The sequence below is a fragment of the Carcharhinus amblyrhynchos genome, chromosome 18 (assembly GCF_965287045.1).
Source record: "Carcharhinus amblyrhynchos chromosome 18, sCarAmb.v2.hapA, whole genome shotgun sequence".
Taxonomy (NCBI): Eukaryota; Metazoa; Chordata; class Chondrichthyes; order Carcharhiniformes; family Carcharhinidae; genus Carcharhinus; species Carcharhinus amblyrhynchos.
In genome coordinates, this window is record NC_137341.1 from 43,299,175 (window position 1) to 43,316,563 (window position 17,389).

The 17,389-nt window shown below is 45.3% G+C and overlaps 1 protein-coding gene across 1 annotated transcript in view; it reads left to right on the forward strand.

Moving 5' to 3' along the window:
• Positions 1 to 1,856: 1,856 nt before the first annotated feature.
• The window catches only part of mss51 (MSS51 mitochondrial translational activator), a 30,506-nt gene continuing 14,973 nt past the window's right edge, over positions 1,857 to 17,389 (forward strand). The window contains exons 1-4 of the mRNA XM_080206922.1: positions 1,857 to 2,046; positions 3,217 to 3,372; positions 5,856 to 5,980; positions 10,071 to 10,634. Of these exons, the coding sequence (XP_080063048.1) occupies positions 1,874 to 2,046; positions 3,217 to 3,372; positions 5,856 to 5,980; positions 10,071 to 10,634 (1,018 nt within the window). The 5' untranslated portion in view covers positions 1,857 to 1,873. The remainder of the gene's footprint in view (positions 2,047 to 3,216; positions 3,373 to 5,855; positions 5,981 to 10,070; positions 10,635 to 17,389) is intronic.

The window sequence follows — 17,389 nt, forward strand, 5'->3', positions numbered from 1 at the left end:
CTCCCGCACACACATACAAACACAAATACCTTCTCTCACACACAAATACACACTTGCACATACACATGCATGCATACACAAACACACTCGCGCACACAACACACATTTATGTTGAGTATTAACCATCCAAGGCATGGTGAGCACTCAATCTTCTAAGCTTTATCACTTGCTAGTAAGGAGAACAGACGCAGTGAATCTCACTATGGTGTTTGAACAGAGTTCCACACAATTGAGCCAGTTCTCGCACTTTTTAGTCAATGAGAGAGAACATACCAGTTACAACACCAATAGCCTTACAGGTTGGTGTGCAATTTCAACCAATAGAATTCAGCATCACTTCAATCCGCATTTGTATCATTATCACCTTTTCTCGCAGCTGTACAGAATCCTTGACATTTTTAGCAGACAGCGTTCAGTAAACATCCTTATTTTCTTTAACTACAATCAGAGCTTAGAACATTCTGTGGTTTCTTGAGGACCCACTCATTCTCAAAACAGACTTGGGCCCTTCACCTGCTAATGGCTGATTCCAACTTCCACACTCAGAGACACACACTCACACACATACATACACACATCTGATTTTCAGGCCACGTTGAAGCCCTTTAGACTTATTCCTGAAAAGGCAGCCTAGCTTTATATGGGTGCCCATATTCTTTTCAATGCAGTTCTCACAGCTTGTAAGAAAACAAGCCATTTCCCATTAGGCCTGCTGTTCTCCATGTTCCAAAGCATGACAGATCAGGTTGGTCAATCTAAAACATTATTTAGAAGAGTGAGAGGGGATCTCATAGAAACTTATCAAATTCTAACAGGGTTAGATGGGGTAAAGAATGTTTGCAATGATGATAGAGTCCAGAACTAGGAGTCATAGTTTGAGAATAAGGGGTAAACCTTTTAGAACTGAGGTGAGGACCATTTCTTGGTGAATTTGTGGAATTCACTACCACAGAATGTAGTTGAGGCTTAAATATTGTTGAATTCAAAAAGAAATTAGATATAGCTCTTGGGGCTAAAAAGATCAAAGGATGAGGGGGAAGTGGGAGTAAGGATATTGAATTCAATGATCAGCCGTGATCAAAATGAATGGTGGAGCAGGCTCGAAGGGCTGAATGGCCTACACTTGCTTCTCGCTTCTTTGTTTCTATGTATGGTCATATTTCCGCCGGGGTGCGCTTACTCAATCTCAACAATTACAGTTCTGCTCCTTACTACTAATTCCAGCTCCTTCACGCTTCAGCACAGAAATCAAGGCCTACACTCCAGGGCAATAGCGAGGGAGCTGTACATGGTCAGAAGTGCTGTTATTCTGAGTGAAAATGTCAAACTGGGGACATTGTTCTTTTGCTAATGTCCAGGCAGCACGGTGGCACAGCAGTTAGCACTGCTGTCTCACAGCTCCAGGTACCTGGGTTCGATTCCCGGCTTGTGTCACTGTCTGCATGGAGCCTACACGTTCTCCTCCGTGTCTGTGTGGGTTTCCTCCTGCAGTCTGAAAGATGTGCTGGTTAGGTGCATGGGCCATGTTAAATTCTCTTTCTGTGTACCCAAACAGGTGCCGGAGTGTGGAATTTTCACAGTAACTTCATTGCAGTGTTAATGTAACCCTACTTGTAAAGCTAATACTTCATCTTAAGGAGGAACTGAAGACACAAAATACAGTGACATTATCATGACGATATATAAATAGCACCTTTAATAGAGTAAAATGTTTCAAGACGTTTCACAGGAGTAATTACCAACCAAAGTTTGATGTTGTGAAAATGATAAGGAAATATTGGGACAGAGGACTAACAACTTGCTCAATAAAATGTCTTGAAGTGTAATATTTTAACCTTTGTTTCTCTCAGGCTAATTGTTAGAGACCAGCACCATGTTGCAGCCAAAAACCATGAAGAAACCTGCTGCATCGAAGAGCTCTGATGCCCCCGATGCTACTGATGTCTATACAGATACACTTGGCTTTGTCGCCATGGATTACAACGTCCCAGGACTTTCCAAGGTCATCCTTTCCAAGTTAAATATGCAAAGCTACAGTGATTACAGGTGAAATACTCCTTCTGCGAACTTCCTCGTCTAAGTTTGCGTTTAGATGTAGATTGCAATTTTGTCCTGGTGATTGTGTGACACATTTAGAGTACTTTATCCAGGCCCTCACCACCAACAACACCACCCCTCCCCCCCCCAACCCCACCCCTCCCCACCCCCTGACCCTATCCCTGTAACACCACACATTTCCCATAGCTAATCCATCTAATCTATGGACACTAAAAGGCAATTTAGCATGGCCAATCCACCTAATCTGCATATCTTTGCAGGAGGAAACCCATGCAGGCACATTGGCACAGTGGTTAGCACTGCTGCCTCACAGCATCAGGGACTTGGGTTCAATTCCCGGCTTGAGTCACTGTCTGTATGGAGCCTGCACGTTCTCCCTATGTCTGCGTGGGTTTTCTCTGGGTGCTTTGGTTTCCTCCCGTAAACATGTGCAGGTTAGGTGGATTGATTATGCTAAATTGCCCCTTAGTGTCCAAAGATGTGTATGTTAGAGGGATTGACCATGGGAAATGTGTGGGGTTACAGGGATAGGGACAGGGTGAGGGCCTGGATAAGATACTCTGTCAGAGAGTTAGTGCAGATAATAATAATTATTTATTTATTAGTCACAAATCGGCTTACATTAACATTGCTGTGTTACTGTGAAAATCCCCTAGTCACCATACTCCGGAGACTGTTTGGGTACGCCTAGAGAGAATTTAGCGCGGCTAATGCACCTAACCAGCACGTCTTTCGGACTGTGGGTGGAAACTGGAGCGCCTGGAGGAGACCCATGCAGACATGGGCAAACGTGCAAACTCCCACATAGACAGTGACCCAAAGCTGGGACTCGAGCCCTGGCTGTGAAGCAGCAGTGCTAACTACTGTGCCACTGTGCGAATGGCCTCTTCTGTGCTGTAGAGACACTATGGTTTATTGATTTCTGTTACGACAACTGGTCAGCGTTAGAAACTGGAATTCTGTAGAGAACGGCAGTGTTATTGGCCACTCCCTATCCAATTAAAACGCAGTGCCTCTGAAAATTGCTTTGTGAAAAAGCCTTGTGCTTATGTTCAACGTTGAGTTGATTTTTGGATTGCTGTCAAGGTCTGGATGGTGGAACGATGGTTTCTGTTCAGAAGTCTTGACTGTTTTCCTTTTGTCATGCTGTTGTTGTAGGGCAGCACTGGAGGGGAGGAAGCAGGCCCCAGAGTTTGGAATCCGCACCTACCAGGAGATGTTTCAGAAGATGGAGGACACCTTTAAGTTTTGCGCAGAGTGCAAGAAGCTTCCGGAAGCCCTGTCGGATCCCAGAGCTCTTCGACGCTGTAAAAGGTAGGCGGTGGCAATTTAGGGGAAAATTGAACCCCATTAAATGACTCAGATTGATAGTTAACTTGTGTGTTCCCTCCTTTGGCCTGGTCAGTGCATCTCCCTTGAAATTGGAATCAACTCACGGCCAATATAGAGCATCGCAAGCAAAAGGATTATCCTCCAGTCGGAGAAAAGAAAATCCCCTTGAGAGTCTGGTTATTAGTGTCACAAGTAGGCTGACGTTAACACTGCAATGAAGTTGCTGTGAGAATCCTCTAGTCGCCACATCCCAGCGCCTGTTTGGGTACACTGAGGGAGAATTTAGCACGGCCATTGCACCTAACCAGCGCCTTTTTCGGATTGTGGGAGGAAACCGGAGCACCCGGAAGAACGTGCAGACTCCGCACAGTTAGCCAAGCCGGGAATCAAACCCAGGTCCCTGATGTCATGAGGCAGCAGTGCTAACCGCTGTGCCACCATGCTGCCCCCATAAGAACAGGAAAGAAATGTAAATTAGTGTGGGGGTCCATCCCATAAGCACTGACAGCTTTTCTCCATCAGGGTTGGGCAGCTGAATTGAACCCATCCCTGTGCTCTTGCGATGATACTGTGCCTTTAAGAAATATATTTATATCATATTTCTTGTGAGAGGCAGCGCTTTGCTATAAGGAATTGATTTGTCTGAAAGAACATGCAACTTCACACTGAGACTATAGCATAATAACTCATTTTAGCTCATGATGTGTTTGTCCAAACAGAGTTAATGCATTTGTGTCTACTTGGGTTGATTGACAAAGATTGAGTCATATGCTTAAAGCTTGCAGGGAAGATACACAGTTTCTCTTTCATTTTAAAACAAGAAGTTCCTGCCTGGTTGTGAATGAAGCAAGACATGTCTTTCTGTCTTTCTCTCTCTCTCTCTCTCTCTGGAAGTTGCCTGTGAGCTTCAAGACTGGAAAACTAAGTACAAGCAAGTAAATCTGTGTTTTGCCAAATGATTTTGAAGACGGGTTTAAGTCTGTAAGAGGAATATTACTTGAATTGGAACTAATAGAGATAGGTTAGCAGTCAAGAATTGTATCTTATCTTGATTAAGGATTGTTCAGTTGTTAAAAGTTGAGATAATTCATTTGTTGTAGTTAAACTGTTTTGTTAAATAAAGTTTGTTTTGATAAAAAAACTCCCCATTTTGTCAGTAGAATCACACTGGGAGTGAAACATTCTACCTTCACATTAATACCAAAATTGTTGGGGTTTCTGATCTGGTACCCTAACATTCTTCTAATGTTGATGACTTCTTTAATGAATACATGGTTTCATCGAGTACATGAAGAAGTAGTTTCATTGTGTAACTGAGCAAAGAATAAAGAACAGTGCAGCACAGGAACAGGCCCTTTGGCCCACCAACCTGCGGCAATCATGCTGCCCTATCCAAACCAACCCGCTACACCCCACCTGTTCATGTGTCAATGTGTTGCAGGAACAGGTCATCACTGATGCCCTTCTTCTCTCCCCACAGTTGCCACCAGACCGGCTGAGATTATTCAGCGCTTTCTGCTTTTATTTTGTCATTTGTATCATTCCTGAGGGTTCTGTTATCTGGTAGAGGGTGGGTGGAAATTGGGACAGCCAATCAGAATTTTAGGACTAGGTTCATTCTGATGAGTAAATGCAAACATTTGGAATCAGTGGTTTCATTTTAAATATTTTGCTGTAATACACAGGTTCCCGTTGTGGAGTGAGGAAAGTCAGCCCACGTAATAGCACTTCAGATTTCCTCCGGACCAATCAGAATCAACCTACCTCACAGCGCCAGGGCCCTGAGATCAATTCCGGCCTTGGGTGACTGTGTGGAGTTTGCAAGTTCTACCCGTGTCTGCGTGGGTTTCCTCTGGGTGCTCTGGTTTCCTCCCACCCTCCAGAGATGTGTGGGTTAGGTTGATTGGCCTTGCTAAATTGCCCCTAAGTGTCAGGGGGATTAGCAGGGTGAACACATGAGGTTACAGGTATAGGGTCCGGGTAGGATTGTTGTTGGTGTAGGCTCGATGGGCTGAATGGTCTCCTTCTGCACTGCAGGGATTCTATGATTTTAAACAAAGCATGGCAGTTAATTGTCAATCATCAGTTAAGGAGTGTATTCTCCATGGCAATGCCTCAACCAATCAGAATCCAATTGCCAGCTGATCAGCACTCTCTTCTCATGAACCGTAAATTATTGTTGCCTTTACATTTGGTATTCTTGCAAAAGTGACCTGATGAGTGGAAGATGAAAAACTTTGACTGTCTCTTTTCTTTTTCTGCGATACTTAAGTTTCATACAGCCAAAATTGAACTCAAACACCAAAGCAGGTTGCTAGTCCGGTAATGTTACGCCTGGACTACTCTGTGTGACTTAGTGGGTCGGCAGCAGAGGTACGCTTCTTGCAAAGTAAAGTAGAAAATAGTTAACTGAGCAAAGTCAATGAAAAATTGCAAATGATTCCCATGGCCATTTGGATTTTCAGATGTCAGAATGTTTATTACTGCGGGAAGGAATGTCAACGCGCAAGTTGGCCGGTACACAAGAAGTTATGCAAGAAATTAAAATGGGCCGCAGTCGACAGACTGGTTGAGTGGTTAGTGTTCACAGGTACTGAAAAGTCCATCCAGCATGCTTTGAATTTTTGATGCAAGCACTAATCCCTGTCCACACACAAATCAATTTGGCAATGCCGCTTTAATTTCTGCCAGTACTTTACTGTTAAGGAGATAGAATGTTCGAGGTGCTTGGCTCCGAAACGCCTAGAATGGTGGCACAGGAGTTAACGCTGATGCCTCAAAACTCCAGGGACCAGGGTACGATTCTGGCCTCGTGTCACTCTCTGCGTGGAGTCCTCACTTTCTCCCCGTGTCTGCGTGAGTTTCCTCCGGGTGCTCCGGTTTCCTCCCGCACCGCAAAGATGTGCGGGGTTAGAGGGATTGGCCGTGCTAAATCGCCCCTTAGTGTCAGGGGGATCAACAGGGTGCGTACGTGGGGTTACGGGGATAGGGCCTGGGTGGGATTGTTGTCGGTACAGGCTTGATGGGCCAAACGGCCGCCTCCTGCACTGTAGGGATTTAATGATTCTAAGATATTAGATAAAGCTCTTGGGGCTTAAAGGATCGAGGAATATGGGGGTGTGGGGGGAGGGCGGTCAGAATGTTGAATGCAATGGTCAGCCATGATCAAAATGAATGGCGGAGTAGCCTCGTGACCTACTCCTGCTTCTAGTTTATATGTTTCTATGTGTATGGTATCAGAATTCTATTTTTGGCCCATTTGGAATCGTAGTTTGTGAATTGGTACACATGACGAGATCTTTACTGCAAGATAGAGTGTCATAAGCTGAGAGATTGCACATCAATGCCATACATGTCCCTTTTTATTGACTTCTGAGTCGCAGAGTCAATATTGCCCATGGAGTCTGGAATGTTCTATAGAGGGACACGGTGAAAAATGGTTATTGCCCATTGGAATCGAGGAGAGGGAGGAGAGTCAGCTCAGCCTATTCTAGTACCTCTTTAGCAACAGTTTATCAGTGGAGACCATGAACTGGGTGCCTGCAATCACTGCGACATGCAGGGAATAACGTGCAACTAAAGGAGTTTTCAAATAAATATTTCTTTTATTAGTATTCTTGCATTGACACTGCAATGCTGTGAAAATCCCCTACTCGCCACACTCCAGTGCCTGGTCAGGTACACTGCGAGAAAACTTAGCACAGCCAATGCACCTAACCAGCTCATCTTTCAGACTGTGGGAGGAAAATGGAGCATCCAGGGGAAACCCAAGCAGACACGGGGAGAATATGCAAACTCCATACAGTGACCCAAGCTGGGAATCAAACTCCTTCTGCACTGTCGAGATTCTGTGATTCTCTGAGATGCACCAAAGAAAGCATCCTTCCTGGTTGTATCAAAGCTTGGTAAGGCTCCTGCTCTGCCCAAGACCACAAGAAACTACAAAAGGTCACGAAAGCAGCCCAATCCATCACTCAAGTCAACCTCCCACCTATTGACTGTCTACACTTCCTGCTGCCTTGGCAAAGCAGCCAGCAGAATAAAGGACCCCACATACCCCGGACATTCTCTCTTCCGCCTTCTTCCTTCGGGAAAAAGATACAAAAGTCTGAGGACGTGTACCAACTGACTCAAGAACTGCTTCCCTGCTGTCATCAGACTTTTGAATGGACTTACCTTGCATTAAGTTGATCTTTCTCTACACCCAGCTATGACTGTAACACTAAATTCTGTACTCTCTCCTTCTCTGTGTACAGTATGTTTTGTCTGAATAGTGCACAAGAAACAATATTTTTCACTGTATGCTAATATATGTGACAATAATAAATCAAATCAAACAAAATTACAATTAAAGAAAGTAGTGCACACCTGAAAGTATTAAACCAAAGGAACAGTTAACAACTCATGCCACTTATTTCGACGGATTATAGGCTTCTATTTTCCCACTTAGGTTGGGTGCTGCTATATTAGCTCTTGTCCTTTGAGAAGCCAGTGAATAACAAAACTTTTTCCACTCTGGAGTTGTATTTTGGATAAGTTCAGATAACCAGTATCTGGAATCCAGGTGAATTGCAGAGTTCCTCCAAAAAGAGGTCAGATAGCTAGGTTCTTATGGTTATTCTCTCAGGAGATCTAATCTCGTTACATGTGAACTAGCTCACACTATCTGTAATCCCCACAACTTGCCTGAGCTTGCAAAATCTCACTAACTGTCCTGGCTTGAGACAATTCACACTCTTTAACCTGTGCTTAATCCTGTCTCCACTAGCATTCTCTGCACCAGTAAAGACTTGCAATCCAACCATTATCTTGTAAATTGAGTCTGTATAGGTTTTTGACAGACAAGGGGATTAAGGGTTATGGGGAGAAAGTGGAACTGATCCACTTCAGATCAGCCATGATCTTATTGAATGGCGGAGCAGGCTCGAAGGGCTAGATGGTCTACTCCTGCTCCTATTTCTTATGTTCTTATGAGTCTGTGCCTATATATACCCTGTTTGTGAACACAACTCTCCACTCACCTGATGAAGGAGCAGTGCTCCAAAAGCTTGTGCTACCAAATAAACCTGGTGGACTTTAACCTGGTGTTGTGAGACTTCTCACTGTGCCCACCCCAACCAAACACTGGCAACTCCACATCATTGATTCTGAATGAGATTGGGGGCTACTTTTCAGAAGACTTTTGAAACTCAAGGCTCTTGAAAGGCAAATGTGGCGTGGGCTTTCTCTGCTGCTGTTGTCTTCTTCTTCTTCTGAAGACTGCCTCAGCCTATTCCGAGTTCTGGGATAAAAGGGTTTCAGTATCAGAAAACCAGTTGCAATCACGTGACCAACAGCCAGTAGTGTACAATAGAAGGTGGTTTTCAGTCTTAGAGAACCAGTTTTGATCACATGGTTAACAGCCATTGAAATTCAATAGGAGGTAAATGGTGGTCTCTCACACAGTTAGTGGGACAACTAGTTTTGTCAGTTTTTCTTTGTTGCATTGAAAACCCGGAGATGGAGCAGAATTTTCCCATCCCGCCCACCACAGGAATCGTGGTGGACAGGCACAGACCATGCAAGTGTCTGTTGACCTCCGGTGGAAATTTCCAGTCTAGGGGGGGGTGCGAGTGCGGCCAGAAAATCCCACCCACAGAGTCCAGGACTCCATTTATGTTTTGGTGTAAGCTTCGGCATTGGCAGGTGTGTATTCCACAAAGGGCGTTGGTGAGGCCTCACCTGGAGTATTGTGTGTATTTTTGGTGTCCTTATCTGAGGAAGGATGTCCTTGTAAACCAGCAAAGGTTTACCAGGCTGATTCCTGGGATGGCAGGTCTGTCATATAAGGAGAGACTAAGTTTGTTATGACGGTATTCACTGGAGTTTAGAAGAGTGAGAGGGGAATCTCATAGAAACTTGTCAAATTCTAACAGGGTTTGACAGGGTAGTTTCAGAAAGAATCTTCCCAATTGTGGGGGAGTCCGGAACTAGGGGTCAGGTAGAGGATAAGTGGTAAACCTTTAGAACTGGGGTGAGGAGAAATTTCTTCACCCAGAGGGTGGTGAATGTGTGGAATTCACTCCCACAGAATGTAGTTGAGGCCAAAATGTTGTGTGATTTCAAGAAGGAATTAGATATAGCTTTTGGGAAGGGAGATAAAAGCATCAAGAGATATGGGAGGAAGTGGGGAATCAGGATATTGAATTCAATGATCAGCCATGATCAAAATTAATGGCGGAACAGGCTTGAAGGGCCGAATGGCCTACTCTTGCTTCTAAAGGAAGCGCTGTTTAGGCATGTCCATTCGAAGGGGAGAGATCCGCCACTCTTTATGATTCAATTTGGAAAATTCTGGAAGATTGATAGCCTGTGTTGAAGTTGCAAAGGTCCCCATTGGCAGCCATCTTGACAGGTCATCAGTGTCCCTTTGTGAATAGAGAGCTGGGAGTGACAAGTGCAACAAAGGATGAAGCTGATTGGCCACCTTAAGAGTCCCAAAGTTTGGGAATGGAAGAATAAATAATTTATCTTTTGAAAAAGTGGCCACATGCAGTTACTCTCAGTTAGATTTGGAACTGTTCATCCATTAGAAATAGCTCAGCACCTCTTGCCGAGACCCCATGGAATCTGACATTTGCTGAGGTCTTTCAGTTTTAAGTCTCGCGATTAAATTTTGTCCTGTGTAATTTGCTGTCCAGGTGACATTCCTTTTCCAAGTGGGGACTGGACGAAGGCTGTATCTGAGGTGAAGGGCTGGGACGCGTGGTTCCTGATGCAAGAGGAACTCGACACCAAGCTAAACGCGATCCTGAACTGTAAGTACATGAAGCTTCTGTGGGAAAACGCGGGGAAGCCACAGCCCGAGGATGGGGAGCTTTTGGAATCCATCAGACGGGTGACCACCGACTTTCAGGCAAGGCCACTCACCATTGGACTAGCCCTACACAGATTTAGCATTGACCCACTGGAAAAGCCCATCACCATCCATGTGGTTGGCGCCTCTCACACCGAGACCCTAAACGCCAGAGTCACAGACTACGACGAGCTGGCCCATATGTTTCCAGGCAACGAAGGGATCGAGGTTGTCATGATTGGGCCTGAGGTGGTGGAAGGGCCGAGTCTCCGACCTCCTTTGGAGTCTTACGCTGGCAGGCGACGGGTGTACCTGAGTGGCTGGAAAGGGCTGTACCACATGTACTGGGAGACAATGGTGGAGTCAGGACGCGCTGCGCGGCCTTGTTTGGTGGTAGGATTTCATCCAGGTGAGACAAACCTCCTTCCCAACTAGAAACCCCAGCGAAGCAACATTGTCCCAGTGAAAATTCTTCATTCTAACTGTTCCTTCTTCATTTCTTTATAAACACAAGATTCTCGGAACATGCATGAACACATCCTTGTGTGTTGAGAACATTTGCTAAAAGTGATGCAGCTTTCCCAGACAGTTAAAGATTGGCCAAATTCCTCTTTTCAGACAACATGGATGAAATCCCGGAAATGCCACACTGAACTCCTGGGGTGGGATTTTCCAACCATGCTCATTCCAAGGCCAGAAAGTCCCACCTGAGGCCAACACACCTTTTCGTGGTCCTCGCCCGCCCGCTACCATTCCCGTAGAGGGCGGGACAGGAAAGTTCTTGCCCCACGTGTCACTTTTGCTAGAAGAAGGCAAAAAATCCATGGACCAACCAGCATACGGTCACCTATTCCCCCCGATTGGGATACAGTGGTGTACTGGTATTGTAGCTGGACCAGTAATCCAGGGACCCAGAATAATGCTCTAATAATGACCATGAAACCATTGTGATTGTCATAAAACCCATCTGGTTCAATAATGTCCCTTTAGGGAAGGAAATCTGCTGTCCTTACCTGGTCTGGCTGACATGTGACTCCAGAGCCACAGCAATGTGGTTGACTCCCAACTGCCCTCCAAAGGCAACTAGGGATGGGCAATAAATGCTGGCCAGCCAGTGAAACCCATGTCCCACAAATGAATTAAAAAAAAATTAAGATCAAAGGTAGACAAATTCAATCCTTCGAGCCATTCAATCAGATCATGACTGATCTCTCCCTGGTCTCAAATCCACCTCCTCACCTGTGCCCCATATCCCTTTATCCCTTTTTTTAATTAGAAATATCTCTATCTCCTTCTTGAAACCATTCAATGATTCAGATTCCACTGTGCTATGAGGCAGTGAGTTCCACCAATTCACCCCACCTCTGTAAGAAGTAGTTCCTCCCCATCTCAGTTTTAAATCTGCTGCCTCTCAACCTGTACCTGTGACCCCTTGTTCGAGATTGTCCCATAAAAGGAAACACTTGGTGACATTTACTTATCAGTCCTTGTTAGAATTTAATATCCCTTGACCAGATCCCCTCTCATCCTTCTAAACTCCAGTGAATACAAACCCAGACTGTTTAATCTCTCCTCATATGTCAACCCTTTCATCCCTGGAATCAACCTGGTGAACATCCTGTGAGCTGCCTCCAATGCCGCAACATCCTTCTTCAAATAAGCACACTAAGAAGTCTCACAATACCAGGTTAAAGTCTAACAGGTGTATTTGAACATAAGAACATAAGAAATAGGAGCAGGAGTAGGCCATCTAGCCCTTCGAGCCTGCCCCGCCATTCAATAAGATCATGGCTGATCTGTCGTGGCTCAGTTCCACTTTCCCGCCCTCTCCCCATAACCCTTAATCCCTTCTCTTATCAAAAACCCATCAACCCGCTTCTTAAAAATATTTAGCGAGGCAGCCTCCACCACTTCAACGGGCAGAGAATTCCAGAGATTCACCACCCTTTGAGTGAAGAAGTTCCTCCTCAACTCCGTTCTAAACCGCCTCCCCTTTATCTTGAGGCTGTGCCCCCTAGTCCTACTGTCTTTTTTGAGCGGGAAGAGTCTCTCCACCTCTATCCTATCCATCCCATTCATCATCTTATACGTCTCAATGAGATCTCCCCTCATTCTTCTAAACTCCAACGAGTACAAGCCTAGTTTATTCAGCCTCTCCTCATAGCTCAATCCCCTCAACTCCGGTATCAGCCTAGTAAACCTCCTCTGCACTCCCTCCAGGGCCAAAATATCCTTGCGCAGGTGCGGCGCCCAAACACAAGCTTTCGGAGCACTGCTCCTTCATCAGGTGAGTGGGAGTCCCTGTACCCATTCGTTAAAACCTTGCCCTAAGTTAATCAGGCAACTTTGTGTTTTTGGAAACTGTGGAAGTTGGAAGCCAGCCATTAACAGGTGAAGGGTCCAAGTCTGTTTTGCAGCATGAATGGGTCCTTGAGAAGCCACAGAATGCTCCAAACTCTGACTGCAGTTAAAGAAAATAAGGATGTTTACTGAATATTGCCTGCTAAAAATGTCAAGGATTCTGTACAGCTGCCAGTATAAGTGATAAGGATTCAGATGAAGGCTTGAAATGATGCTGAATTCTCAGGCCATTGGTGCTTTAACTGGCGTGGTCTCTCCCATTGGCTAAAAAGTGCTATAACTGACACTTTTGCAGAACTCTGTTCACAGTGAGATTCACTGTGTTTCTTCTCCTTGCACGCAAGTAATAAAGCTTAGAAGATTAAGTACACACTGTACATTGTCTGGTTAATTCTCAACAAAACCATGAAGATTAGTTTTTGTGAGACAGCCATCTTTTGTTACACTTAGCTCCAGCTGCCACCTATTGCTGTGACACAAACAATGCAAGCAAAACAAAACCTGAACCACTGTGCGGATACCATAGCATCTTATCAAGCAAGTTCATGGAACTTTCCAGATAGCAGTCTAACTCCCTCTTGAATACCTCAATGGAAACTACTCCACACTCTCTCAGGCAGTGCATTGTAAGTTTTAGCCACATGCTGCGTGGAAAAAGTTTCTCCTTGTTTCTCCATTACTCCCCTTGCCAATGACTTAAAGCAGCATCCTCTGGTTCTCCACCATAGCAGGGTGGCACAGTGGTTAGCACTGCTGCTTCACAGCACCAGGGACCTGTGTTTGATTCCCGGCCTTGGGTGTCTGTCTGTACGGAGTTTGCACATTCTCCCCGTGTCGGCGTGGGCTTCCTCCGATCTTTCTCCCACAATCCAGAGGTGTGCGGGTTAAGTTGATTGGCCATGCTAAATTGACCCTTTGGGTGGGATTTTCAGGCTGTGCGCACCCCGAGGCTGAAAAATCCTGGCCGAAGTCAATGGACTGTTACATAGTCTGTGTCCCACCCACTACAATTCCCGTGGCAGGGTGGCATAGTAAAATTCAGGTCTTGGTGTCAGGGGGATTAACAGGGTAAATACATGGGGTTATGGGGATAGGGTTTAGGTGGGATTGTTGACAGTGCAGGCTCTATGGGCCAAATGGCCTTCTACATTGTAGGGATTCTATGACCCATCCACCAATGGGAGCCGTTTCTCCCTCTCCATTCTGCCTATGCCCATCATGGTTCTGAACACCTTGAATCAAACCCATTCTGAACCTTCCCTTCTGCACAGAAAACATTCCCAACTTCTCCAGTGAAGCCACGCACCCAAAGTTTCTCATCCCATTCCTACGATGAGCCGGTCGGGTGAGACTGTTCCTATCTGTGGAAGGATCAGGATTGGATAATGCAGCATGATAAACATTGATACAAGTGCTGCCATTCCAGTTCTGATACCTCATTTCAGATCACTACTCATTGGTAGGGTAGAAGTCTTACTTCTGCGAAAGAACCTTGGGGGATCTAAATCCAAATCCAAATCCAATTCCAATTCCAATTCCTAGCACAGAGTTCAGGGGTTGCATGAGCTGAACGCACGTTGCTCCGGTTAACATTTTTTAAATTCATTCGTGGCACATAGGTATCGCTGGCTGACCACCATTCATTGCCCATCCCTAGCTGCTCTTGTTCAGAGGGCAGTTGAGAGTCAACCACATCGCAGTGGCTCTGGAGTCACATAGATTCATAGAATCCCTACAGTTCAGAAGGAGGCCATTTGGCCCATTGATTCTGCACCGACAACAATCACACCCAGACCCCATCCCTGTAAACCCACATATTTACCCCACTAATCCCTCTAACCTACTCATCCTGGGATATTAAGGGGCAATTTAGCATGGCCAATGGCCCTAACCTGCACATCTTTGCACTGTGGGAGGAAACCGGAGTACCCGGAGGAAAGCCAAACAGACATGTAGACCAGACCAGGTAAGAACGGCAGATTTCCTTTCCTAATGGGCATTAGTGAACCAGGTGGGTTTTTCTGACAATCCGCAATGGTTTCATGGTCATCAGTAGTTTCTTAATTCCAGATAGCTTTTATTGAATCCAAATTCAATAAATTTGAATCTGCTGTGGTGGGATTCGAATCCTGATCCCCAGTACATCAGTGAAGTTTTTGGATGAATAGTTTAGTGACAATATCACTGAGCCATCGCCTCCGTTAGATTACAAGGTTTTGTGCTTACAATGGATAATTAAGACCCGGCAGCATGAATTTAGCGAGAACGTTCTGCAGCAATTCTTGCCATTCCTCACTGGGTTGCTAGGCTTAAACTGAAAAAATTCCTGGTGGAAATACGATCTGATCCTGAGAGCTGAGACACTGAGGCTATGAGGTCATGGGGTCTGAGAGCTACTCAACTTAGAATACAAAAATTCATTCATATCTTCAACTAAGCCCAATTACTTAACCAAGATGCAAGCCAGTGTCTGGTAATGTTTTAGAAGTTGCACATCCACCAATCTGGACAAACAAATCAGAAGGAAAACCATCAAAAAATCCAGGGATAAACAGGATGATGCTGATGATGCATGGCAGGTCTAGTCAGTATCTAAAAAGAGAGTGGATAGATATATTCCTAAAAACACTTACTCCATCAGCTGACAGGGTGGCACAGTGGATAGCACTGCTGCCTCACAGCGGCGGGAACACGGGTTCAATACCTGGCTTGGGTCACTGTCTGTGGAGTTTGTACATTCTCCCTGTGTCTGCGTGGGTTTCCTCCGGATGTTCCAGTTTCCTCCCACAGTCCAAAGATGTGCGGGTTAGGTGGATTGGCCAAGGTAAATTGCCCCTTAGTGTTAGGGGGACTAGCAAGGCTAAATGCATGGGGTTATGGGGTTAGGGCCTGGGTGGGATTGTTATTAGTGCAGATTTGATGGGCTGAATGGCCTCCTTCTGCACTGTAGGGATTCTACATGAGTGCCAATGAATCGTCATGCTTAAAATGTTAACCTCGTTTTGATCATGGCATTTCCAGAACTTTCTATATTTGCATCGTAATGTGAAGTGTCATTGGAACGCCTCAAAGGATTAATCTTCGGGGGTAGTCCTGAGTTCCTGTGAGCGTTGAATAAAATTTGTGAAGATGAAATGCAAAATGCCCATCATATTCAGCAGCTTTTGTGAAAGTTACCTAGCTTCTTTCTGCTTCCTGCCCGGATCTTGAAAGGAATGCCACTGAAATATTCTTCATGTGGAGATGCCGATGTTGGACTGGGGTAAACACGGTAAGAAGTCTCACAACGCCAAGTTAAAGTTTAACAGGTTTATTTGTTAGTAAAACCCAAAAGTGCTGTTCCTTCGTCAGGTGAGTGGAGAGTTCTGCTCACATACAGGGCATGTAAAGGCACACACTCAGTTTGCAGAATACTGATTAGAATGTGAGTCTTTACAGCTAATCTGCTATTCAAGTCTTAAAGGTGCAGACAATGTGAGTGGAGATAGCGTTAAGCACAGGTTACAGAGATGTGTATTGTCTCCAGACAGGACAGCAAGTGAGATGTTGCAAGCCCAGACAATTCATGGGGGTTACAGATAGTGTGACATGAACCCAAGTTCCCGGTTGAGGCCATCCTCGTGTGCAGAACTTGGCTATCAGTGATTAGCAGATTAGTTGTAAAGACTCGCATTCTAATCAGTATTCTGTAAACTGTGTGTGCCTTTATATGCCCTGTATGTGAGCAGAACTCTACACTCACCTGACAAAGGAACAACGTTCCAAAAGCTTGTGGGTTTTACTACCAAATAAACCTGTTGGACTGGTGTTGTGAGACTTCTTACTGAAATGTTTTGTCAGAGCTGCTACTGCTTGGATGTTGTAGCTTTACCTGTGTAACTCGAGAGTTTACCCCATGTGGCTGGTGAGGTTATGACAGGGACACAGCTCCAATGAAATTTCCAACTGTTGGTCCCCCCAATGATCCTTAAAAAAAAACAGGTATTACTTTCCACTTTTCTTCATTTTTCCCTGAACCAGCATTGCTAAAACTGAACGGAGCAGCTAGCCTGGTGTCATGTTGCTGTTTATCAGAACATGCTGTGCACTTCCTGCATTACAACAGCAGCTACACATCTAAACTTACAGTGGTTGCAAACGTTCTGGAGAACCCTGAGGTCAGAGATTTTCTGCTCACTCATGCCCCGTTGCTGCTGCAAGCGAGGATGGACAATTCAGCGCTCAGCCAAATCTCCGTTCACTGCAGCGTGACTGGAGAATCCCGTTGGCGTGAATGACCAGAAAATTCTGGCCACTAAGTTTTTCCTTTCCTTTCCATTTCTCAGAGGTTTGATTTGGAAGGTTCTCACAGAATCATAGAATCCCTGCAGCGCAGAAGGAGGCCATTCAGCCCACCAAGTCTGTACCTTCTACAATCCCATCTAGGCCCTATTCCCGTAACCCCACATTTTTACCCTGCTAATCACCTTACACTACGGTCAACTCAGCATGGTTAAATCAACCTAACTTGCAATTCTTTGGACTGTGGGGGGGAAACCCACGCAGACACGGGCAAGACGTGTAGACTCCGCAAAGACAGTCACCCAAGGCCAGAATTGAACCCATGTCCCTGGCACCATAAGGCAGCAGTGCTAACCACTGTGCCACCGTGCCACCCTAGCATAAAGCGTAAAGTTGGGTGTCTGCGTGTGCGTCAAGTTCTCTTCCTTTATTTATTTATGGAATGAGTGTTGCTGGCTAAGGGCCAGCATTTATTATCCATCCCTAATTGCCCCTTGAGATAGTGACGGTGATGTGACTTCT